Source organism: Frieseomelitta varia, unplaced genomic scaffold (assembly GCF_011392965.1).
Source record: "Frieseomelitta varia isolate USP_RPSP 00005682 unplaced genomic scaffold, Fvar_1.2 scaffold_269, whole genome shotgun sequence".
NCBI lineage: Eukaryota > Metazoa > Arthropoda > Insecta > Hymenoptera > Apidae > Frieseomelitta > Frieseomelitta varia.
Window position 1 is genome coordinate 114283 of NW_025110000.1, and position 26816 is coordinate 141098.

A 26816-nucleotide genomic window follows, 5' to 3' on the forward strand; every position below is an offset into this window, starting at 1 on the left:
ATCCGTTGTGCTATTATTCAATGTTGGACAACGTTCGGATTACAACATTTGCGTACATATTTCTTCTTTTTTGCTCTCCTTTCTCTCTCGCTCTCTCATTCTTTCTCTCTCGCTCTCTTTCTCATTCTTTCTCTCTCATCGTCAACATTCACACGCGAAAAAATTCATTTAACGAACTCGTTATGTGATATGAATAGTACGCTGCGTATACGTGTAATACTGGCCTTAATTCTAATTTTTACATTTACGCGCTCGCAAAGAATCCATCAGTTGTATACAAGTACAGACGATGCTTCATCTTTTTTTTTCTTTTTTCTTTTTTTGATTGCAGTGTGTAACGAAGAAAATGCGTTAGTAAAGATCCAATTATACCGTATCCGGAATTCGAAGAGAAATACTAAGGGCCATTAATTTATCTTTACTCTCTCGTTATTATACGTTGGAGAATGTTGGCAAAGCGATAGGAAACTCCGACCTTTCTTATGGCAGTCTGGATACAGTTATCAACGTACTTACTTGCCGAGAGTATGAGCGCGACTTATGGACAATGAAATCATTTATTTATATATAATATATTAAATGTCATATTGCAACTTAGCGTTTTCACAAGCTGAGAATTGGTATCATTCAGGATTATTACTATATAGTACCGTAATACTCTACTCGGCTACTGTACAACATTTTACACTCATCGTTACTTCCGTAATTCTTTAGGTATGTGTCGATTATCAGTTATTGAGATTATTAAAGAGTCATGAGATTGCACACCTTATACGAGATTATTAAAGAGTCATGAGATTGCACACCTTTCGTATCGGTCGATCGTGACGTATAAGATCAGCTGTATCGTGAATCTAATTGCAACTATGATCTCTTTCGTATATAGACTTATATATCTATCTCCATTTGACAGTTTCACTCTGGTGTATATTTCGTTTTACATTCTCGTACAATATCCAATCTTATTCTTACCTAATCAATCCAAAGTGAACTATCAAACATCGCCACGATCACCTAACTTTCCTCTTGCTTCTACTTAACGTTTTAGCTTCACGTTTCACGCAGCTCCTTTTTCACGATCGTTCACGCACGTATGTACACGTTGGATAACTGAATTTATAAGTACAAACAATTCCCTGGATTAACAGAAATCACACAACGGTAATCAACTAAATCGAATAGTCGGCAATTTTATATATATATATATATATATATATATATAAACTGGCAACAATTAACAGTCCCATCGGGTATCGAGAGTCTTTTTAAAGTACTGACGCCGCGTGATTGCTCGAATTATTATTATTATTGTTGTTATTGTTGCTCGCCTCGCCGACATGACTCGAGCAGTAGAACTTCTTGTGAGCGATGAACGTGTCCAAGTAATTGAAGCTGATATCGCACGACCTACAGTAACACGGACCACTCTTGTTTGGGTACGAGCTTTCAAGAGGTGGCGTATCTTCGCGTTCTTGTTTTACCTTGTTAGTCACCGTCGGCGGTGGTGGCGGCGGTGGCGGTGGAGGTGGTTGAGGACTCTTTCGAACTTCGGTCTTTCCATTCACTTGCACCTCGCCAGGGATTTCCTCGGGAGTCGTAGCTGGGGCAGGTTCCGGTGTCGGCAGAACCGTTTCGTCATCAAGTACGCACGTTATGTAATTCTCTTCCTACAAATGACAAATTAAGAAATTTATCAGATGAAGATGATATCAATCGGAGGGCGCAAGATGATGTATGTCTCCAAGTTTGCCTCTCTTCCCCGGGAAATGAGTATGGTATGATTCGCGTACCTGTAGATCGGTTCCGCGTTTCTCAAAGTGCATTTTGATGTGGGTTCTCATTCCTCGTAATGTATTTCCTTTGTAACGACAGATCGTGCACCTGAAAGCTTTGACACCCTGATGAGCATCCATGTGACGTTGAGCTGCTCCGGCTGTTGGACTAACTGCACCGCAAACGGGACATCTCCAACCTCCGGTTGGACCGCTAGTACAAGTATGAGTGCCTCCGGGTTCAATTATAGTCTGAAAGGGAATACGTTAAATCTTCAATCTTTAAAAAAAAATATATTGTTCGATTTATTCAGCGAAAAGGCGAAAAATCGAAATTTCCTGTATGAAAATTTCGATAGGATAAATACATATGTAATATACAGGGTGTTTCGTAACTTGTGGAACCCACTTCGGGAGCTGATTGTACGCCTAAAAATAATGAAAAAAAAAGTCATATAAATATATGTGATATAATGAACTTTCTCTTTTCATTACTTTTACAAAAGATGCTCAAAATGACCACTTTGCATACGAAGACAAGCCTGCACGCGTTTTGTCATTGATCAATGGTTATTCTCTTTACCATTCCTGGTGTTTCTTGAATTTGTCGGAAGCCTTGCTCTATTCTATTTCGTAGTATTTCAATCGATGTTGCGTATACAATCGATTTTCTTTCATGTGACTATTTGAAGATTCAGCAAATTTCGCAATACTCTCTAAATCAGTTCAGTTCTTACTAATAATCGTAATAATAATAATAATAATAATAATAATAATAATAAAATACTCGTAATATTCGCTCCATTATCACTTCAAACACGATCTTATACGACATGTGTATATATATATGTATATAATCGTATGTATTTATATGTATATATATAATATAAAATATATATTATTGTATGTATTTATCCTATCAAAATTTATATATACGTATATATATTAGAGGTGTGCGAAAACCTAGAAATATCGGGATGGTCGGGACGAGTCGGGTTCCCGAAAATTTCGAGACTCCCGAAGGAATCGGGTTTCCCGAACAAGTCGAGATTCCCGAAAATTTCGAGAACCTGGCTACCGTTTACCGAAACTACACTACTCTGTGTTATATAACAACCTTTAAAATATGTAAATACACAGTTCAATTTCTTCTGTCAGTTTCCGTGAAGTTATTAGAAACGCGGATTCTAAGAATCGTACGACCTGATGTATACAAACGCGTGACTGCGTGCTTAGTACTTGGATATTATGTACGCTGTTGAGCAGTATCGCTGAGAAACTCGGGAAGTTCAGACGTATATTTCAAAATCTGTGTGAATTTAATAAAGACAGTGTCGAGTGATAGTGAGTGATAGTGAGAGTAAAGTTGTGGTAGCAGGAATTAGTGCAGAAGATATCGTGCAAAGAAAGAAGGTAAGAAAGCTCTGTTTGGGAACATTTTCAGGGAAAAAATGATACAAAGGCGGAATGAACGCATTGTCACCATGAATTTAAAACTAGGTATGCAAATAGTACTGATTTATTACGCCATTTGAAGCATATGCATCCAAACATAAGTATATGTACTGGAAAAGAAACTGAATCGATATAAAATTTGTCGCGTGTACAAAATGATACGCGAAAGATTGTTAAACCAAAAGATATAACAGAAGGAATTGTTCGAATGATGGTTCTAGATCTGCGATCTTTCGATATAGTTGAAAGCGTGGGCTTTAACGAATTATTTGAGCTTGTTCCCAATTTTTTCCCAAGTCCCAACTCTTTCGGGAATCCTGACTTTTTCGGAAATCTCGACAAATTCGAAAATCTCGAAATTTTCTGGTATCCGTCCCAATCACGAAAAAAATTTCGTGTTCCCGACTCGATATTTCGGGTTCTCGCACACTTCAAATATATATATGTATATATATATATATAAAATAGGCACTAACTTTGCATTTGGAGCAACGCGAATGATGTTCCTGAGGTTCTGGCCTTTTGGGACAGTAAAACGCTTGATGAGTCACTAGATTATCCATAGATGCGAACTTGATGCCACACGCGGCGCAGATTAACTGCACCAAAGGGGGTGAGGGTGTACCAGGTGGCGGAGAACTATTGCTGACCGTTGTTTCTCTCGCCTGGCAATAATGCTTTTTATGCACGACGTAATTTTCATGCTGGCAGAACACGATGTTACATTCTTTACATCTGTAAATCAAACGATATTCTATATAATTTAATGATCGTCCTAAATTTCGTTCTTCCATACAGTATTTGCAATACGAATTGCTTATCGACTATTTTTATTTCTATTTTTATTTTTATTTTATTACAACTACATAAAAAAAAAAAAAAAATTGTATTAGGAAAACGTCAAGAGCAGGTATCTTACCTCGAGACACCGTGCTTCACAAGAACACCAGGAACAGGCGGTGGCGGTAGCTCAGCCAGTCTGAGAGCGAGTTCCGTCGGTGGAGGAGGTGCAACAGTTCCAGCTGCCGTAGGAGTAGAACCGATCGATCTTGCTCTAGGACTTCCGCTTCCTCTGGACCTTGGACTGCCAGGTGGAGGAGGCAGAGAAGAAGGTGCCGGCGACACCCTGTTCTCTTTCTCGTCCCGATGAGTCGGCGATTTTCGAACACTCAGATCGAGTGGCGCTGAGCCTAACGGCGACGTGGACGATGCCACGACAGATGCCGGTGTCGTTGGTTTGTTCGCTGCTCGGAGAACCGGCGAAGGCTCGACCACGGCGTTCTGCGTCGTGGTGGCGAGGCCTCTTGTCATCGGTTGAAGATGACCTACAACAAAGTGAAACTCAAGTCAATTTCAATTCAAGATAAGTGAATTCAATCGCCAGGAAGTTAAGTTAATGGCGTTCGACCGTGACATAGGAACAATTAAATTTTGAAACAAATAACTAACTCGTCGTAGATTATCCAAACCTCTCAACCTAAAAAATCGTTAAAATTTAACATCAAACTTGACAAAGCGATCCGTGTGATTAACGTCGGAATGCAAGTAATATAAATTCGTGCAAGTGATATAAATCAAAAATATTGAAACACGTACCGTTCGGAAGAAGGAAGCACGCAGTATCAGGCGCTGGCAAAGTGGGTGCCGCCAGGACACTGGCACCCCGGAACAGAGAGTACGGTACGATCAAAATGGGATTCGTGGGCAGCGCCAGACAAGGCTGCGGAGGCGGCGATTCACCGGGACTCGCGCTCGTCGGTGGCGAAGCTTTCACTGACGAAGAAGCTACCGTAGCCGCCGGCGGTGTGTCTTTAACTACGTGCCTGGTGCTGCAATAGTGCGTCTTGTGCGCTCTGTAAGTCTTCAGAGAGCTGAATCGAATGTCGCAGTTCCTGCAATATCTATCCGCCTCCTCGTTCAAGGAGCCGTTCGAGGCAGTTGCCGCGCCACTTGCCGGAGTGGTGGCCGTGGTCGGAGCAGTCGGTATCGTGGGCGGCGCAGGAGATGCAGCGTGCATCCTCATGTGTCTGTTCAACGAGACCTTCTTGTCCGCGCTGTACGAGCAGTGAGGACAGGCGTACGCTTTTCTCACTTCGAATTTGTTGGATTTCTCCTCGTCTTCTTCGTTGGTGGCGTCTTCCTCGAGCCGGGGACGATGAGCGCAGTAAAACGTGCGATGCGCCTCGAGGGTGCTCGCTGAGCTAAAGCGGATGCCGCACGGGGGACAGATGAGAGGCGCCGGCCTGGCTGGTTCCACGGTGATCGTCTCCTTACCATCGGTCGGAAGTACGAATAGACGACCTGAGGCGATTGCTGCAATGTTAGTTTCTTCGAGTAAGTTACATACTGTCTGTCTCCGTGTAACAATTTAACAGACTTGCGAACGATCGAAGGTGCAATTGTCAAGAAATCGTATTAATCGTCATTAAAATCGAGGATGAAAATTGATTGAAATGATTGTTACCATTTTGAAGTCCAGCCGGAAGGGGTGGCACAGGATTCGGCGGCGAGGTATTCTCCGGTTTGACGGTGAGCGCAACTACGGCGGCGGGTCGAAGAGCAGGATCCGTCGCCAGACTAGGATTGAGTCTCAGTCTTGGTGCAGGTTCGTCGTCGAGTTTCAGCTTTTTCTCCTCCGAGTCTCTTCTACACATGGATTCTCGTCTTCTAATCGAGGACGACGAAGAGGACGACGATCTCGGTTGACAGTCTTCTTCCTTGACCATAACCAGGTTGGACTCATCGTCCGTATCTTTTGGGCTGGACTCTCGCGTTTGATTGGGTTTCGAGGTGACATGTCGCTCTCTCAAGCTTCTTGCAACCTGTGCGAGTTATTAAATAGTCATTACTCGTTCATTTTTACACCTAGACTGATCGAACGTCGTAGAAATTAAGCTTTACCTCGATATCTTCGGTAAGTCGTTTCCGAGCGTCTTCGGAGAGCACGCTGAGCCTCAATCGGATATCCTCAGCGGCCGAATTGGCGATCGCAACGGACGAGGAAGGAGGATTCAGTCTCGGTGGTGGCGGCAAACTCGATTCTTCTTCGACGACCGGCGCGATCGGGCTGGAAACCGCTGATCCACCGCCCTCCATTCCGCTGCTCACCGATGGTGTCTTCTCCGAGTCGCTCCATTCCTCATCCTCCCCTGAAACCGTAAGAAAAGGACGTCACCTTTACTTTCTTTCAATTCAATCTCAATCACAAAAAGAACACCGGAATATAACACTCGATTTCATCTTTATGAAAATTTCTTCAATTTTAATAAAACTGATTCAACCAATAAGAATAAACAACAACGATACAACATGTATGTATTGATAAATGTCTAATCAAATATCTCTATGTTTCTACATTTTTTCAAACTGTTCCAGTTCACGAATTCTTCGGAAACGACCATGGCCCACGTGGAAGAAACGGTCGTCGTCTCGGCGGTGCCGGAAGTGGCGGGAAGAAGGCGAGAGGAAAGAAGAGAGGAAAAAAAAAGAAAAAGAAAAATGCCCAGCACGCACGTTAAACGATGCGTCTCTATGGCCGTTCGGCTCCCTAATGGTTGTTCGCCACGCCAACCTTCGCGTACCCTCTGTTTCCCTTCCCTTCTGCCGTTCCTTCCGCCTATCTCTCTCTATTCGTCTATCTATCCCTCTACCAGGCCACCCCACTCGCTGCACCCTTCGCACGCCTCTGCTAGATCCCCACCATCGTTCGACGAATTCGCTTCCACGCCGAAAAGGGGCTGCCCTCGCGTCGAAATCTCGAATAATCTCGACACTATGGGGGTTGTTCGGCTTATTTGCTCATCCGCGGCACCCTTTCGCAGAGAACGCGTTTTGAAAACACTTTTCTCCACGATTCGGAGGTAAGTTTCGTTACATTTCTGTACGCTAGAGTGTTACACTCTGATTAAAAACTCGGTTATAAAGGTAGAATTTTGTTTTCGATCTAAAATTTGATTTGGGGATTGGGGAAACTAGTCTGCGAGAAGATTCTCTCTTAGACGGTTTCAGAGATCGAGGAATTTGGGGTTTGTTTCACCCCAGTGTATTAGTTTTGTGGCATACTGAAATAGTCTTATCTTTTTCTCTGTGATCCTTTTGCGACTCAACCCTAGACGTGAAGTATTTTCTACCTGAAAAAAAAAAAAACCAATATCTAGGAACACTTCAAAAGCTTACCGAATTGTAAGAATAATACTAGTCTAATTGTTACGTTAATTCGACTTGGGGTAATATCTGAAATTGATTGACTCCTAAGATTTTTTTTCCCGTATCGTATAAAAGACGGGCAACGATTTATCATATTTTTCTGTCAAATACAATAACATTTGCGTTTAATCAAATTACAGACTACACCAGAAATCAACAATCCCATCTACATCCCATTCGTGAAAAATCCTGTTGCCAAGCAGCAAAACGAGCCTCGACACGCAGCAATCGACACCTCGGATCATCGTATCACTCTCATCGTCGGCTCCTCTCGTTTCCCCTTTGCGATCCTTCTCGCGGATATATCCAGCAAAGCGGCAACGGTGCAAAACGGAGTACACCGTCCAGGTGGGTTGTCCTCGAAATCGAGACGACACGCGTATCGTCCGTCGAATTACCCGGATGCTTTAATTGCCTGCTTGGGCGAGGCTGCTTCTCGTTCGTAACGCGAGTGCGAGAGAAAGGAAGGAGAACGAGAGAAGAGGCAAGAGGAGGCAAGAGATGCTGAGGTAGATTGGGACAAAGGGTTGCAGCGCACTTCTAGCCTATCCACGGCTTGCATCTACAGCTCGGTCGTGTTCCTTCTGCCTCTCTGTAAATAAGCGGTCATCGATGGATCGGGCCGACTCTCTCGCCGCGTTCCTCTCCTCGTTCCGTCCTCTCCTTTTCCTAATGCTATCTGCCTTCGAGTCCCTATTTCTTGCAGTCCGCAGCAGCTTGTCGTTGTTGCTCGTTCCACGGGGGCGAGGGAGTCTGTCTCAGCATTCTTAATTGCACGCGCGTACAAGCTACCTGGGACCGCGGGACACGCTCGTCCCGCGTTTACGCGCGAGCTTCGGAGTTGATCGAAATTGTGAAACGTTTCTGTTATTTCATCGGTCCTCCTCGTTTCGGGATCGTTCCCGTTTAAAGCTAGGTGTCGCGAGTTGCTCTCGAGAATATTTCTCGCAAATGAATGCGAGTTTTCTCTGTTCTGAGAGTTACTGTCCGAGAGCATCGCTCAATTGTCTGAGAGACGACGTGTAGCGACCTGCGCGCAAATGGACACAATATTACACTGCTCTCGGAGAGTTGCTTTCAGAATTCGAAACGGTTTCGAAGTCCTGAGACTACTCTCGTGAGAGCAGAATAATGAATAATAAACAAAAGTGTGGTCAAAAAGTGAAATTATTAATTAATTTCTTTTAATTTAAATTATTATATAATAATTATATTATATAATTAAATATTTTATAATAATTATATAATATAATCATTATGTAATAATTTAAATATATATAAATATAATATAATATAATAATTATATAATAATTTAAATATTATATATAAATATTATTACATATAAATATAAATATTATATAATAATTAAATTATTGAACTCTTCTTTTTATGTTGATTGTTCTTTTTTCTTAAAATATTACGGGCAATTATGAGAGCACACATTTTTTGCACCTCCATGCGATGTTACTGTTCAAACTCGTGTTTCAAACGAAACATCACAATGAGTAGGACCAGAGATAATGAACTCTCAAATAGACACAACGCTTGAGAGTAACTCTCGCGAGAAACTTTCAAATGGACTTCAGTTTTAATCTGGAAGATTTCCGCGGAAATCAGCATGATACTTTGTTTCCTTTAATGGTGTTTTCGATTTGAAACGCCACCGGAAGATCTTTACGGCATAACAGAAAATTCCCAAATATTCAACTAAAAGAGTTCTTTTACAAAATAGAAGGTGTTGCGAGTCACCGCTAAATTCTCTTCCTAATTCCAATCCAATATTTCATATCACGCGACGATAGAACAAAAAGCATAAAAATGTCCAACCAAATGTCGCCAGTGTTGAATAACTCTGTTAACTATCCAGGAAGCAAACGATCGAGCTCAATAAATTGCATCTTGCGCTTCAGCATCTGCGCGGTTGAAATCGCCGGCCGGTCACAGGACAGGCTTGACGTTGAATCTCTTTCTCGTCGAGGACATTCTCTCTCTCCTCCCTCTCTCGAAACGACTCTATCAAGCACGAACGATGTCCCACGACGTGAACTATTAAACTCGCAAACGCTCGGTCGGTCGCCTCTATCTGCCTTTCATTCTCGTTACTGGCTTCGACCATTCTTAATTGCACGTGCATGCAAACGTTCAACGGCCGATCGAGAGGGCTGCACCTTGCTCGCCTACAACCACCTACTACAATCGCCACCAACCACCTCCGGCTTCGTTGAGGGTGTAATATATCTCGAAAAGAAGACGGTGGTGGTAGTGGTGGTGGTGGTGGTGGTGGTGTTGGCCGATGGTGGAGGGCAGATGGGGGCACGGGGAGGCAAACACGGCCGCCATTAACATATCCGCGGGCTGATAAGCCATTCTCAGAACCGATACCGCGCCCGTGTACACCTTCGGCCCCGCTTTATGCGAGAAACGAACAGCCGCGTGAGAAACGGAGTTCGGAAGCTCTCCTGCTCTCTGCCACTTACGCCATTGTTCCCTTTGTTGCGAGCGGTTTTAATTGAATTTAGACAACAACCGCGCCTGTTACCGTTTCTGACGTTTCTTTTCTTCGGAGCTTCGATTTCTTTCGTCTGCTTGGCTTTGGGGATTCTTCCACCACGCGAGAGTCGATCGAACCCTCTGCAGTGGAAATAATGTAACTCTCGCGGCGAGAAGTTTTTATTTTCAAGAAGAAGGACTGTGACTGATGGCGGATTTTTAATCTGACGACTGACTGACTGTGAGAAACGATAATTAGGTCTTTCAAACTCTGTTCTTGCAACTTTTAAGATTTCTTTTTTTTTTTCTATACGAGTAGGAGCGTGTAGAAAAATGTACTTTGGACTTTTATTTTCGAATTTTGCAAATCACGCGATAATTTTTGAGGTTTTGTTTAAGCTAGTTCCTTGGTTGTTGAAGACTACATTGTGTGTAAAGAGCAAATACGTACTTGATACATAAAAATTGCAGCGTCATAGTCGTAGCACGTGGCACATTTTTCAGTCACGCATTACGTTATAACTTATCGCATGCGTGTTAAAACGCTATATAATGGAACTCTATTTAGCGGTGCAAAATTTAATTAATCTCCGATCAATTAAATCCATTATTGAACTGAAAAATACGATAATAGAAAACGATAGATAATAGAAAACTTTGTCAAGTTTTATTATACTTTCATTTATTTTCGTATTTCTGCTACTAGACAATTTTTTTCGTCTTCCAAAGATTAGCACACTGTTATTACAAATAAAAGTTTTATTATTTTTATAGTATATTTTTACTACTAGACAATTTCTAGTAATAAAAATATATTTTATAGTAGTAAAACTATATATATACTATAAAATATATTTTTACTACTATATTTTACTATATATTTACTATATATTTTTACTACTTTTATATTTACTATATATTTTACTATATATTTTTACTACTTTTATATTTACTATATATTTTACTATATATTTTTACTACTATATTTACTATATATATATACTATAGTTTATTTTATAGTATATATAGTATATATATATAGTTTTACTACTATATATATACTATATATTTTATAGTATATTTTTACTATTAGACAATTTCTTCCATTTCTTTCGTCTCCAAAGATTAGTACACAGTTTGTTACAAACTATAATATGGTATTTACAAAAATCCTAAATTTCATATTTGCATCGCCATCAACCGCGATTTTCGAACGATCATCCCTGATACGTATTTGTATCATTTCTCTCCGTCCTAATCATCGCGAACAAAGGTCGACTTGTGCTCCTTTCCTACTCCCAACTCGGGACCGGTCATCCGCCGTATTGGCTAAACGCGTAGTCCAGCTAACACCCAAAGGAAGGATGATACGATGGCAGTACATTGGTGGCAGGAAAACGAGCGCAACGGTAGCAGCTTCATCGGCGCTATGCAAATAGGATCCTGATCGTGACGCGGGTAGGCAAACACGCGACGTACAGGTAACAGGCAGGGCTAGTGAGGCCTGAGTGAGTCCTCTTTGCTTCTTCTTCTTCTTCCTTCTCCCCCTCCTCCTCCTCCCCCTCCTCCTTCTCTTCTTCTTGTTTCTGCTTCTTGTACCTTCTTTCCAAGCCGTGTTATAGCAGTGTGCGCCCTCTTTTCACGGGGCCACGACCCATGCCAGAGATGCATGCCACTCGTACCGATGCATCCATGAACACTTTGCTTTTCTCTTTCTGTCTTTTCTCCTCCCTCCTCTCCACTGTCATTCGTTCTCTCTTTCTCTTTCCACCGATAGCCACCAGTCTTTCCCTCTCTTTCTCTCTCGACTCCCTGCCACCGCTGCATCGTGGAGATATGCTAATGTAGCCGTCCCGATCGTGACACCGCGGCTGCTAAGTGAGAGCTCAAGTCGCAACCTTCTCATCGGCTCCTACGCCGCGCGTCCAGTCTCTTCCTCGTGGCTACGCTCCATCTCTCGCTCCAACCTTTCCACTGGTCCTGTTCCTGTTCCTCTGTGGCTTTCGAACTCGAAGGTTCTCGTCGGACGTTGACAGTCCGCTCTGTTTCGGATGACGTTCCTTTGCTGAACCTCGCGGGAGATCCCCGGGGATAGTTCGAACAAGGGAAGACGGAATTGACGTTGATGAGAGGTGAAAATTGGTCTTCGGTCGTAGTCAAGCTAAGTCTTCCTGTAACATCTTTCGGAACGATACCAGTTTTCCTTCACTTCGAAGATTAGACATACACGCCAACGAGCAGACTGCTTGGATTTTTATATTTTTGGGGAAATTGGAGGTTGTAAATACACATGTTGTAAGTAACATGTGAAACTTTATAAAATATTCAAGACAGAATATATATATATATATATATATATATTTCTATTTAGGTTTAATTACATTATAATTATAGTATAATATATATTATATTATAATAGTATACTATATTATAATAATTGTTATTATTTTACATTACTATAGTACTATAATTATTATAACATATATATTAGTTTTTATAATATTTATAATATAATTATTATAATATATCTAATAATATACTATATTATAATAATTGTTATTATTTTGCATTATTATAATACTATAATTATTATAATATATATAATAATATACTATATTATAATAATTGTTATTATTTTACATTATTATAATACTATAATTATTATAATATATATAATAGTATATTATAATAATTGTTATTATTTTACATTACTATAATATTATAATTATATATTATAATACTATTATTAATTATTATAATATATATATATATGTATATATATATATATATAATTATATATATACATGTATATATATTAGTTAATTATAGTATTAACGTAAAATAATAACAACTCACAATGATAGATAAGAATCCACAGTCCAACGTAATGAAATTTGTAATTGTTCTTATTAAGAGAAAGAAAAATTCAGGCCATTCAGTTACATGGTTAGCAATCGTCCGTTCGAAGGACAGGAAGCACGCCTAAGCACGACGTCGAAAAATACGTGCTCCAAAGCAACGAATTGGCTCTTGTTCTGCTTATCACAGCGTTTGTTCACAGCCGTACGGACTATCCGCTGAAAATAGCCTACATCGTCGCTTATTGTTAGAACAAGAGGCTCCCAAGTCCTTGCTTTTTGTCTCTGTTCGTTTTAAAAGACGAATCGATCTTGATTCCATCCGAGCGCGATGTAATGAAGAAGCAACCGTTTCGCCGTTTCGAGCGATCAATCCCTCTGGAAACGAAGGCCGCTCGAGCGAGATCTGGTGGCTGGGCCGGGTGTACAAGGATCGGCGCGGGGCCCCTTGTACTACAACATTATGCACAATTTACCGGACGACGTCTCTAGAAACGAAACTGTCCATGTCCCGATTCAATTAAACGCCGATGCAATCGATCAATTCAATTCGTCCCGTTACACTTGGAGCTCCTCAAGATTCACCAAGCATCGGCGCAAGCACACCTCATTAAAACGCAAATCTACCCGATCGATCCGATATCTTCGATCTGCCTTTATTCCGGCCTGCTCCTTGCCTCGTCGTCGTTTTCTTCGTCGTCTCGACGAGGGGGTGGCAGTTAAAGGAAAGAGAGAAAGAAAGAAAGAAAGAGAGAGAGAGAGAGAGAGAGAGAGAGAGATCTTGTACGAGAGTCAGTCCATCCCTTCCAAGAAGTTCAGATCACGTCGCGGAGAACATTATTCATGCAAAGCTCTTACTACGTCCACCTTTCGTCTTCTATCTGCGCATCAACACGCGTGAGTATACGTGGCCGTCATACGTGTAGTGACAAGCCGGCCAGCCTCCGCTTGAAGTTGTCTCCGATCATTGTCTCTCGAAAATTTCGTCGAATAACTAACGAGGATTTCTTGGGAAATTGTCGATCCTCGGTGTTTCTTAGATTTTTCCAAAAGTCGCGGTCAGTCGTTTAGTGTTGGAGCGCGTAGAGCAGTGTGGCTTTATAATAATTAATGAGGTAACAATCACTTTGGAGTAACAATTTTACTCAGCGGACTCTTATTACAAAGATGAACGTTGACAGTACGTTCGAGCTGCTTATATAAACAATACATACACATACATACTGGTTGTACGCTTAACCGATACGAGATGTCTCGATTATAATAGATCTATAAGACAGATCTAACATTTAGGTTGTTCAAAGTTCAAAGCTTAAGTGTCTTTCTACTTTTGCATTTTCAAACTTATTTTCAATATTCCAGTTGTTGAGATGAAAATTTACAGATTCTCGTACAGTTACTCGCGTTTTAAACATTTCAACGCCACAGTTAGTTTGAAACTGTACGTTTCAATTTTAACGAAGCGGTCCTAACAACAGGAGTTCTGTTTAACAACGAGTCAGCCGGTTCTCCGGAGCAATTATACTCGATCATCGATTCGCCCGTTGTCGACAGATTAAATAATGCCTCGCCAGCTGAAGGTTCTATATATCGCGCTTCCTCTGCAAAGCCAATTCGCATTTAGCCGATCGACTCGACCCGTCTTGTTAAACGCTACCGCTAAAAATCAAAGTAGCCAGCCGACTTATCGAACACCATCTTCCAACCTTTGCGGGACAGAGCTTGCACGAAGATTAAAACTCTCTCGAAACTCGAAAGCGGATATAATAAATATCCGGTCGAACGACGTTGAACAAGACTCGAGCTTCAAGGTCCGTTTCGCGGGTCGATTGGGGAATTTAATTACACTGAGTGGTGGGAGGGGGGAGGGGGGAGGGGGGAGTGAGTGCAAGTGGGAGGGGGAGGGATCGATCGTGGATCGTCCACGAAGATCGCGTATCGGTGTTTTTGAACGTAACGTGTCGCGTGATGCGCGAGTTAAGGTATTTCACGTGCATACACGCAGGACAATAACGATAGTGATTATGCTAAAGGGCAACGATAAATCGCCGAGTGTCGATACCGCGACGAGATAGGGTAACATTTCGACTTTCAGGCTATTTACCACTTAATTACTCGATCGGGACGGTGGACGGGTGGTCGATGGGAACGAAAATACGCGGCGATTATTTGCCGGCAATATTATTAGTTCATTGAGCCGAGTGAATAAAGCTAATGATGCCCGTTATTAGTGGCAATTATCCCGCGATATTATGTTCTAATGGCGATGTTTAGCGGTGGATATGTATGCGCGAGACTCGTAAATGGCTGCTTCTCTCTCGTTGATACGTTCTGCTGTGAGTTTATTAGTACGTGCTTACACGTTTGTTTGATGATGATGATGATGATGATGATGACGACGACGACGACGACGTAGTTCGATTCAATCCGACATGGACTGGTAAATTTCGTACTTTGGTGAATAAAAAGTACGAATGGAACTTTCATGAGTGTAGTATCGGTTATTATAATTAATCCGTAGTTATAATTTTAATTATGTTTAAATATAACAGACGGTCTGTTCGTTGATCATAGAAATATGATAAAACATGAACGCTAAGAGAAATCTAATGTATGGAGCGCTTTTCTTTTTTAAAAAAAGACCAGAGCCGTGAGAGAGAAAATTGTTAAAGAGTGGCAATTGTGTTGTTAAAAGAATTTATTTGAATTGTTAATTCGTGTTGTTTTAAAGTGATCTGTCTTGTTTAATTATTTGTTGTTCTATTGTTATAATTTTCATTAAATAAACATTACTTATATTATATCTCTGCATGAGTAAAGGATTAAGAGGAAGCTGAAGGGAAAGAAGAAATAGAGTGAAATAGAGGGAAAATAGAAATAGAAGAAACACAGAAGAAAGAAAATGGAAAGAAAAAGAAAAGGAACAGACAGAAGGAGAAATAGACAACAGAAAAACAAAGGAGTTGTAGAGAAAAAAGAAAGAGAAGAATATGAAAAGAAAAAAGGGACAAATGAAGATAATTTCTAACTGTTTTTCGCTGTTGCTCTGTTGAAATTAATCTGTTAATCTTACGAATCGCCAATCTTTCGAATTGTTCGATCAGTTTGTGCTCTCTCTATCGTGGCCGATTAACGCGTTCCTTTTGTTGGTTACAACGTGTGTCCTGTACCGCTCATTTCGTCTATTTTGTCTGTGGAATAAATAGATGAACAAATGATCCCCATAAATTTCCATACGATTGTCCTACGTCGAAAGCATTCTCGTACGGTGGAAACGATCTGGCGATCAGCGCCAGGACGCAGCTGTTTCTTCTTTTATCTCGCGACAGGAACAGGATCCGTGCAGGTCGTTTCGCTTGCTAGCAGGACCTTCGAGGGACGTTATCAGCACTCGCCATCTGTCACCGAGCTTGGTTTTCACTGCTTTTGCTGACGATTTTTTCCTTTTTTCTCTGGTGCCGGTGAAAAACCAGAAATCGAGCCGTCCGACCGCGAGGAGGCACGACGCACTCTCATTGTCCTTTAAATCAAAAACTATCCAGAATACTTGAACTTGGCCATCGTTCGAGATTTTATATATAAGCCAAGATCAAGAGATTTGAGAGATAGACAAATGATTCAATGTGTCGATTTAACGTCTTATCAACAGGCTTTACTCTCAGAAACTCGAATTTTCGCTTTAATTGCCCAATTATTCATTATACAATCGTCAGATCCACAAACATTGGATATCTTTTGTGCGATATTAGTCGTAGAGACACTCACTTGAGTTTCAATCTCTTATTTTCTTTTTGATAAAGAAATTCGAGATAAGATTCCCGATAATCTCGCCAAGATTACTATTCCTTGCTATCGTGGCTTCTCTTCACGATTGACCTTGTCTACATTTACTGCTGCACGTACAATGAATTATTTAAGAGAATGTTTATTCATTTCCACGCATCTATATTCCTGAATAATTGCCGTAAATTGCCGTAATAGAATAATCTGCGAAACATATTCGAAACGCGGTGGATGCAAAATGGATGAGCAACGACAAAAAAAAAAATAAAAAAAAAAAAGAGAAAAAAGAGAGAAAGGAAACGCGTGGAATCGCAAGGAGCTGAGGAGGCGCGAGTACCGAGGGAAAAAAGGAGAAGGTTTATCTGTTCGAGTGTCTCCGCTGGTGTCAACGGCTGGTATCTCTTAATGACTGCCCCATCTTTCAAGGCTTAATCGTCGACACGTATAAAGCATATCCCTCCTGGCTCTCTCTCTCTGCATATTCAACGCGCATGGCCGCAACGGGCTCGTGCTGCGTACACGCGTTGAAAATTATCTGCCGCCTCCTCCTTCGATTAAAATTCCGGATTCCTGTATTCTGGAAGGAACAAAACGTCCTGCCCACGATTCCAACTTATTCACGAATCACCAAGCCACTTCTCTTTCTTCTTTTTTCTTTTCTTTCTTTCTCCCAGCCGTCGAGCTCTCGAACAGTAAGATCTCCAAATTGAACAATAAAGAGACAGACACCACGTTCCAGCACTTTGAAAAGATCGATAAAAATTAATTGAAAATAAATCACTCTTCCTCCTTTAATAAATACAATTCCATTATTCCCGAGAATAGAAAACGTACTTACACCAAATTCAATTTAATTTATGACTGGTAATGTAATTTATAATTTGTATAATTAATGTTAATATAATTCATTATTAATTTGATTTAGTTTATAATTGGTTTACGAGACACGAACACCTGGCACCGTGACTTAATGAAGTTCATTGGAATGAAATTTTAGTTAATGCTCCATCGTGCGAACTAATCCACTTATCTGAACGTGAACATCTATCATTTGAACGAAGAGTCGCAGATAATGAGCAGAATCAATGGACACCTATTAAACGAACTATTCGTTTACCGATACGTTCAGAAAACAATGTTCATGTCATCATATATATATATATATATATATATATATGTATGTAACACGAAAAAGTTCATCCCAGAAAATCTAAACTGTCGGAACAAATTTGCTTCTCCTTTTGTCGACACGCAAGTCAATAGTAGCAATCTTTTTTTAACACCGTGCCACAGAGATCACGCGCTGCGAATTTTTAAACGAAGAACAGACCAGCGTGACAACTATTGGCCAGCCTTCCGTTCCGATTGACAATGAAAATAAAACTACCATTCGCAGTAGGCGCACGACAATGGCCAAACTTCCAATTCTCGGAGGCGGCCAATTGTCGAGGCTTCCGCAGATTGCCTCCAAATAAAACAAATCCGCGGCAATTATATTCACAAAATATTCCGGGGCGAGCTCGGTGCCGCGATACCATCGAACTGCCTTTCTTCGTTCTTTCGATACAATCGACGAAAATGGATCTGGATCGAGTCTCATTGTGGTAGACGATACTACGAAACCAGCCGAAAGATCTTCGAAGGGGACCGACGGTACATACATACATATATATATATATATATATAACAGAACTCGAGCAAGTTGGAGAGGCCAGAGGAGAAAAGAAACGACGAGAGAGAAGGAAAGAAAGAAAGGAAGAATGATTATACAAAAGGGATAGAAAAACAGAGCAACACAGAGAGAGTGAGAGAGAGAGAGAGAGAGAGAGGAGAGAAGATGGCCAGAACTCGCTTCTCGTCTAGCTGGAGATCTAATCTATCGTTCCCGCGCTGCGTGCCTAATTAAAGATCGATATCTCTCGATATTATTGCACCCCCTCCTTGTTCCACCTTCCAGCCACCCCATCAGCCTGCCATCCTCCCCCTCCGCCACGTAGCAGGTTATTAAATTCTCCTATCTCGAGGATCTGGACTGGCCGGTCCTACCCGCTCGTATCTGATCCGGTCAATCTTTAGTCTCGTTACCTTTCGGCCCTCTGTTCGGCCACGATCGAGTCGATTCGAGACTCTTTACAAATTTCCAAAGAGGACCAGACCCACCGATCGACCATGAGAAACGGCCGACAGTATGGAGGAGAAAGAGAGAGAGAGAGAGAGAGAGAGAGAGAGAGAGAGAGAGAATGCAGGCCTCTCTTTCTAAGAGATCACCGGATCAATGAATCCCGTTTCCAGCTGTCAGAAAGATGATTCCCGTGCTTGTTCTGCGCGTAACGAAAGTGGAGCAAACTTTCGGTTTCTTCGATCGAAGTTTCGAGACGAGATTTATCATTAGGAGGATCATCGGTGGAAGATACTTTCGCATTTGACGACAGATAATCGAGAACGATAGAGTTGAGAATAGGAGGTTTTAGACTCTTTACGACCAAATGATCGATGCAAAAAGTGAAAAAAAAAAAGGTGAAAATTGCGCTCAATTATTTTTTAAAGCATTAACATTTTACTGTTCAAATAGCAAAGTCATCACAGATTCAAGTGAACAAATTTATCACAGACAGGGATACGTCGTCCCTTGCATAAAAGTGAATCCAGTCTACAAAAAATCGAATCTAATAATCTAATAAACCTACCAACTGACCTATCAAATCGCATCCGCGCGTGAAATCACGAGAACGTGGCATGAATCGATCCGAAAATAAAATTCCCATCAACCGGCGCAGCGTGGAAAAAAAAAAAAAACAGCTCGAGCCCGATCTCCAACTCGTTGATGAAGAAATTTCACGGGTCGATTCTCTCGATCGTGAGGCGGCGCATCAATCGGAGGGACACACTGTGAACGGAGCTTAAAACATTGAGACGTGACCAATGCTCGTTGCCACGAAGGCAATGCCACATCGGGCAATTATCGCTCGGCAGGACCTCGACGTGCATACATTAAGGCCGACTAGCTTCCTCTCTTTCTTTTTCCTTTGCGTCTCGTGCTCTCTGTTCTCCGCTCGCAGACAGAGGTTGCCTGCAAACGATCACGAGGACGAAGACGACGACGACGACGACGACGACGACGACGGTGAACCGACACAACGAGATTTCGTATCTGACCAGGACACTTCTCGCCTACCTTCTGGACGACGTTTTAAGATCGATATCGAACCGCTCTGGAAGTCGACCGAATGAATAATTATCAATGGGTGGACCTGGTATATCTCGCCACCTTGGTTCCTCTCTCTTCTCCCTTAATCTTCCTGCTGCTTAGCTCTACTCTTTCGATTTTCCTCGTCGGACAACGAGAGCCTCGACTCGTGACACGTTCATCTAGCTCCACGAGTTGGAACCAAGTGGACTTCTGGTAGCATTTTTGGAGAACTGGCGTGAGGATCGTTTCGGTCGCTTTGAGACGTGCAAAAGTTAATTATTAACGAAACGCTGCGAGTTAGGCTACTTGCCGGAGGAAGACTTGTCTTTATAAATCTCTGAATTATTTTCGTTTCGTTTTTTTTTTTTTTTTTTTTTTTTTAGATTATGGAAAATCTATTCAAACTCCTTAAATTAATCTGTCTAACGCTAGACTAGTCAAAATCAACATCAATTCGTAAGTTTTTATAGAAGTTTTACAGATGTAACTTTAGAAATTCGAATTGATTGTTTTGTAAAATATATATACGTTTGCATTTCCTATTTCTGACATTTCTAATTTCTCTAATACAAGTTTCATTCAACTATCGAGAGACGTGAATATTTTTTTTCTACGGACGACATTTTCATTCACCTAATTGCTGGTGATCGTGTATCACCACCGTAAGATATTTAAAGATAACGCGCGTGAACGATGAGTGCTAAGCTCCGAGAATTCACGACGAAAGACGAAATTTGTGAGAAATTTTCGCAGACCAGATCGTCGTAAAGTCACCGGTGAGGTATCGAAAAGTCGAACGGGGGTTATTTACGATCGTGTCCACGAACAATCCCCCGCGTGGCGAACTCTCACGTACTTATACGTGCCCGGAGTTAAGCACGCCGTTATATCTCAGTATAACCAGACCGCACATTTAGCAGCCGCTAAAATGTTCTAAGAACCTGTGTACAAACCATAAACATAGTTTTAGAGAAATGATGGAGGAACGGGGGAGGGTGAAAGTTCCGGATGGTCATAAAAATAAGACCAGGAGGTTGTTAAAGTAATTTCATATTGCGAAATTCTGATGTTATTTCGTTATCTGTAATAGTCTTACAGAATGGTAAATGTAAAATGTACAGAAATGACAAAGGGTTGAAAATCATATAATTTACAACTTCCTAAACGTTGAAACGTTCATCGTAATAATTCCATATTACAAAATTCTTGTATTATTTCACAATATTAATTTCTAGCGAAATGCTCTTACGAATAAACGATCAAACTCGAAATAATTCTAAATACAATAATAACAACGTCGCAGATCAATTAATAACAATTTCCAAATATAAATAGCTTGGAAATCAAATGCACAATTCCTCCGAAACAGTTTCCCTCCGTTTTCACTCAGTATCGTTCCTCTATCGTGTCTACCGAGTATCGGAACACGCGGGCATAAATTCACCTATTCAAGCGTCGATTTACCGCTCTTTACGGGGAATGACATGCAAATGAGCGTTCGTAAAAATTATACACACCCGCGTTGCAAGTTGCATTATGCACACGGATACATTCGTTGCTGAATCGGCACGTACGTTCGTTCGTCGCCGGGGGTAGTAAAGTAAAGGAGGAAGGAGGAGTGAGAGAGGACAGGGAGGGATGTTGGAAGTTGGCAGTGCTGCGAGAGAGAGAGAGAGAGAGAGAGAGAGAGAGAGAGAGAGAGAGAGAGGAGAGAACGCGCTGGAATCGCTCAATTTCGATGATATTGGGCCGTCGTTCGACGACGGTGTTATGCCTGCGTTCGAGAAAAGGGGAACAGAGGGGGGTGAAAGAGTCGTAAATCGACGGGGAAGGGAGACGGGGAGATACGTGGAAATGGATTTTTATCGAGTGTCTGAGGAAGTCGGCGCGAGGGAGCCGGCGAGAGTGGAAGTTAATTTTGTGTCGTTTATCGGTATTCCCGTGAGTTACCGGCGTACCTCGCGCCTCGCGCCTCGATTGATACTCCAGCCCGCGAAATAAAAATATCGAGATATCGCTTGGACCGTTTTATTTTATTTTATTTTATTTTATTTTTTATTTTTTTTTTTTTGGTTAATAACGAGTTACGAAAACTAGTAGCGCGAGCAGTTATGGTTATGGTTACATATTTCATTTTGTCACCGCGGTGAATTTTCATTCTCAGTTACAAGACACATCTCGGCAATTGGATTAATTTTTGCAACAGGCTAGTTTAATGAACTGTAATTCATCAAGTGGTTTCAATAGATTCATCACTCTATGTGATAAAAAAAAAAAAAATATATATATATATAAAATGTAACGTAAGAAAATGTAAACGAAATAGGAAGTCGGAAATTGGATGACCCAATAATTTTTAATTATTATCACTTCGCATCGGGAATTATTAATGTTCATTCAAAGATGTTTATTTAATTGATGTTTAATTGTGTATCAAATATTGTGACAAATCGATATTTTCGAATATCCCCTCAAACAATAGATGAATCATCAATCAAAAATGTCAGATCGTTTACTTACAATTGGCTATACTATCATTTTCCTTCACGTCGGCAGATTTTTGATTTCGAAATTAAATATTGTATATAATATAGACTGAAAAATATATATTCGTCTTGAATATTTGTCTTATTTTCACTACGATCTCTCCATGGGACGAATATATACAGAAAGTAGATCGATTGATATTGATATATATATATATATATATATATATATATATTCTTCTTGAATATTTGTCTTATTTTCATTAATCTGTATATATAGTGAAAATAAGACAAATATTCAAGAAGAATATATATACATCAATCGATCTACTTTTATTAATCTGTATATATTCGTCCCATGGAGAGATCGTAGTGAAAATAAGACAAATATTCAAGAAGAATATATATACATCAATCGATCTATTTTTATTAATCTGTATATATTCGTCCCATGGAGAGATCGTAGTGAAAATAAGATAAATATTCAAGAAGAATATATATATATATATATATATATATATATATCAATCTTCAACTCGATCTACTTTCATAATATTTCGAATATCCACCAGCTTCCTTCTTTCGTCAATCGTCCGACTCTCGAGGTCCGCGTGGCGCGCAATAATACTCTCTTTCCGCGTCTCTCTCCCTTCTCGCGATCACCGTCTCTGCGAGTCGAATCGAAAGTTTCGCGATAAAATCCGACGATAGCGCGTCAGGAGGAAAGGGGAGCGATAGACGAGAGAGTAAAAGCGGCGGATAGCCTTCGGTGCAACGACGATGAGTTAGAACGAGACGGGACGAAGGGTGAACGTGTGGGGGATGGGATCGGCGGAGAGATAAGCTCGATTATGATCCCCGGTGGTTAAAGTCAAAGTTTTTACGGTAGATAAGGTCGCGGGAATGGGTTGCGCGAAAATAACACCCGCGTCCACCTCTTCAGCTCTCTTTCTTCGTCCTGTTCCCCGTCTCGTTGTAACCAATGTTGCTTCTTTTTCTCGACGCCGCGTCGCGTCGCCATTTTTCTTCATAAGGCCCTGCTTTCGGCACCAAACGCTTGGCCCAATTTCTCGCGACAAGCTCCCTGTGCCTGTGAGATCGCGACGGACTCCGATTTGCAGTTGTGATTAGGGAAAATAGTGGAAGATGGATCACAAAGTGTGTATATTGAGATATTTGTTCCTTTAGGAATCGAGACGTTTTATTAAAGCTCGAAGGGTGGAAATGGAGGTATTGGAACCAATTTTTTTCGAGATTCTATCGAGACTGGTCGTTTGGCTCTTGAAAAATTAAATAATCTGTCACATTATAATTAAGAAAGAGGAAAACAGAAACAGGATGTTAATTAAAAGGTTCGTCAGACTGTACAAACACGAGCATGTTAGCAATTACATTTTTGCATATAATTTTGTAGATTACTTGATAATCTTGTTTATTAATACAAGTGCCTAAGAAACTTTCCCTTTTTCTTAAATTTTTTCCATAAGTGAATATTCATATAATCCGTGGATTAGAGTCGAGATTCTTGCTAAATGTCGTTAATATTAATACAACGCCAGTTAATTTATGATTCATACCCAGTTGGCAATTAAAATGTTTTCGGGCTCGAGATCCGTTTGAAAATTTGTCGAGCACGCGACGGAATTCATCCCCCTTGCACGGTGGTTCATGGTGGTAAAAGCATACGGAGGGTGAGCCGACAGACGGAGAGAGAAGTCGTAAACGTAATCGTGCTTTTTCAGGCGGTGCCACTAAACCACCCCCGACCCGTGGGCTGTACCGTGCCTTCGAGAGCAGCTTAAAATATTTTTACAGCGTACAGCCACTACGATGTCGCGATATTTCGTGCTTACGTACCGATGATAGCACCTCCCCGCCCTCTTCGCTCGCTACGATCTGTCTTTTTCCCTCTGCCACTCTCGCCCGCCTTTCGAAAAAGATACCGACGACTTTTGGAATTATTTCGATAAATCTACCACCCACCGACCGATCCGTTCTCTCGCCAAAAATTTAGCGTCGTTTCCTTTGAAAAATTTATTAGAGATGATTTTTATTATCTTTCTCCTTTAGCTTTGAGATAAAGTGATGGAACTAGTGCTTTATTAATGGGAACGATAATTATTAGAAATTTATTTTCTCTTTTATATTTTAAATTTTTGACGATTATTAATTTTTTGTCTGTAACTGAAAGGTGACTCAAGTTGTTTGCAAAACAACCATTGGACTGAGAATTGTTAAAGCTCTCTATGTTAGATATCTGTTACGATAGTTTTTAGATTTGTAATTTTGACAATCGACAAAGAGTTTCTGGCAAAATTAATTCTGTCTTTTATTGAAATAAAAGCGCGATTATTTTCATCATAACGTCACAATGCATGTGATTTATGCACGAAATTTTCTGCACTAATAATCCATTCGCGGAGAACACGATGTATATACTATTCTATCTATATTAAAAGCTCCAATTTCTTTTAGAAAATACAAGACTCGATGGCCACTCCCGTCCATAAAACTTGAAAAGAAGAATTCGTCCCAAGAACTACCACTCTCCGTCAACTTCAACCCTCCTCGACGCTAATCCTTTTTGCACGAAAAAGAAAAACACCAATAACCTCATTAAGAATTTTATTTTAAACCAAAAAAGAAAGATCCGAGCAAAATTTCGAAGAAAGTGGAGAAGAAGACGGAGAGGGTGGAAGTAATAGAAGACAAGGTCCTGTGAGGAGCGATCTCCTTCCACGCGTGCGAGCAACGGTGAGACAAAAATCGTCGAAGCCTTTTACGACGGTTTACGAGCCCGCGGACGAAGTATATCTCGAAGTCTGCCGAAGAGAGAGGCGGATGTTGCGAAACGAGCAAGAGGAGCAAACTACGAAGACGAAAAACAGAGAGAAAGAGAGAGAGAGAGAGAGAGAGAGAGATGAGAGCGAGGTCGGTCGGCAGATACGAAACCGTCATCATATTGAAAACCATAATTCGTGGGACTGGTGGCTCCAGGTACGCCAGGGGCGTACCGTGACCGCTATCTGAATCGCGTCACAATAAATACTAATTCCTGGAAGGTGGCCCCTCGGCATTATCTTAGGACCGTGTGGTAAAGTCACTTATACTTACTTATACTCCCCTCTTTCTGCTCCCTTGCACGCTCGTGCGTCCACCCTCTTTTCTCTCTCCGAGTCGCCACGATAGAACGAGAATAATTATTACCGATAGGTCGATGATAGTCTCGTGCTTCGTTATTGCTTATGCTTTATGTCTTAAATAATCCCCTCCTTTTTCTTTTCCTTATACCAAGAGAAAGTGTAATCCTCTTCGATTCTTCTTGTCTTCCTTCCTCCTTCTTCGTTTCTTTTTCTCTCCTTAATCTTTTTCGTTTCATCTTTTTTCTTTCTTCTCTCTCTCTCTCTCTCTCTCTCTCTCTCTCTCTCTTTTTCTGTTCGTCATCTCGTTGTCTCGTTTTCGCCGCGCTTCCTTGCGTTTCCTTTTTCGGCGCGAGGCCTTTCCTCTCCCGGCACAAGAGGCGTCGCCTCGTTTGTTATCCAGGGAAGGCCTAATCAAGGCTCATCCGTCAGTCTAATGGAGAATCGAATCGAACCGGGGCCCTCCCTTCCCTCCGCCGCGTCGTTAATTGTTCCTTCTTGTTCCTGGTTTATGGCAGCCGCGAACGTGATACGCGTTCTTCCTCAAGTGCGCATCGGGTGGGTGAATGTTCGCGAAATTGAATGATTACACGGAGAAAATGCAACGTTGTTACGCTGGTCCCATCATTAATTTACGTATCTTCGATAACTTCCCGTCGATTTCGAACAGATTTGCAACGCTGGGATTTATCTCGAAAATTTTTCAAAGAGACAACGAATTATGATTATGAACCAGGAACAAATATCGACAATCTAAGAACGAACGATTCAAAGACCCAACGCGAAACGAAACTGATTCCCTCTTCTTCAAAGTAGGTTAACAAGGAAGCGATATTCTCAATGTCCCGTGCCGTCTTCTTAAAAGGAAAACAAAAACCATTCATTGAAAAAGTTTCCGAGTCATTCCTCCCGATAAGCGCAGCGGAACATTCCCAAGCGGAAAACAAAATTCTACCTATCGGTAGAACGCTCGAACCTCCGAGGATGTTGACCCAAAAAATTCGTCGCCGAAAAATCAATCGGTTCCCTCTGGAACTGTGCTTCTTAACGGGGCGACGATAGACCGGCGGCTATCAAAGTTGGCGCGGCGTGACGTTCATTCGTGATAAATTGCGCCCGCGGATGCGAACACGGAACCGCGGAACGCGCGGATAATCCAAGGTCACCAAGGCACCGAAAATAGAACGACCGTATCGCGTCGATATCTTCGTTGTTGCAGCAGGGAATCTCGAGAGAATGATTTTCTAATCGTCTCTCGTGAGACGTGTACAATACATATATGTTACATTATATTATATCGCTGGCGTGGAAGCGAGAAATAGCCCGGCGATGAATCATCGAACCGGAGACGTTCGTCCATCAGTTCCCTACGATAATGCATTCCGTCGAGGAATGAAATTTTTATTTCGACCAGAGATACGGGTAATCGCCTGGCA

The 26816-nt window shown here is 41.2% G+C and overlaps 1 protein-coding gene across 3 annotated transcripts; it reads right to left on the reverse strand.

Moving 5' to 3' along the window:
- Positions 1-297: 297 nt before the first annotated feature.
- On the reverse strand, positions 298-25484 carry LOC122528916 (zinc finger protein ush). 3 transcript variants are annotated; one of them, XM_043654552.1, is made up of 8 exons: positions 25355-25484; positions 6129-6376; positions 5692-6049; positions 4824-5555; positions 4147-4552; positions 3704-3962; positions 1791-2024; positions 298-1667 (listed from the first exon to the last, which is right to left on the reverse strand). In XM_043654552.1, the coding sequence occupies exons 2-8, from the start codon at positions 6321-6323 to the stop codon at positions 1266-1268; spliced, it is 2586 nt and encodes an 861-aa protein (XP_043510487.1). In that variant the 5' UTR covers positions 6324-6376; positions 25355-25484; the 3' UTR covers positions 298-1265. The 3 variants fall into 3 exon arrangements, with proteins under 3 accessions (XP_043510487.1, XP_043510485.1, XP_043510484.1); XM_043654550.1 differs by lacking the exon at positions 25355-25484 and adding an exon at positions 6583-6707 and having other exon boundaries at positions 4824-5540; XM_043654549.1 differs by lacking the exon at positions 25355-25484 and adding an exon at positions 6583-6707.
- Positions 25485-26816: the final 1332 nt, after the last annotated feature.

Bases quoted from the DNA above. Each gene is read 5' to 3' on its own strand.
- LOC122528916 (XM_043654549.1), bottom strand. From the start codon at position 6,628: ATGGTCGTTTCCGAAGAATTCGTGAACTGGAACAGTTTGAAAAAAT. The intron at 5,556-5,691 runs GTAACAATCATT...ACTTACTCGAAG, and splicing joins TCCGGCTGGACTTCAAAATG to AAACTAACATTGCAGCAATC. The intron at 3,963-4,146 runs GTAAGATACCTG...TTTGATTTACAG, and splicing joins GTGAAGCACGGTGTCTCGAG to ATGTAAAGAATGTAACATCG.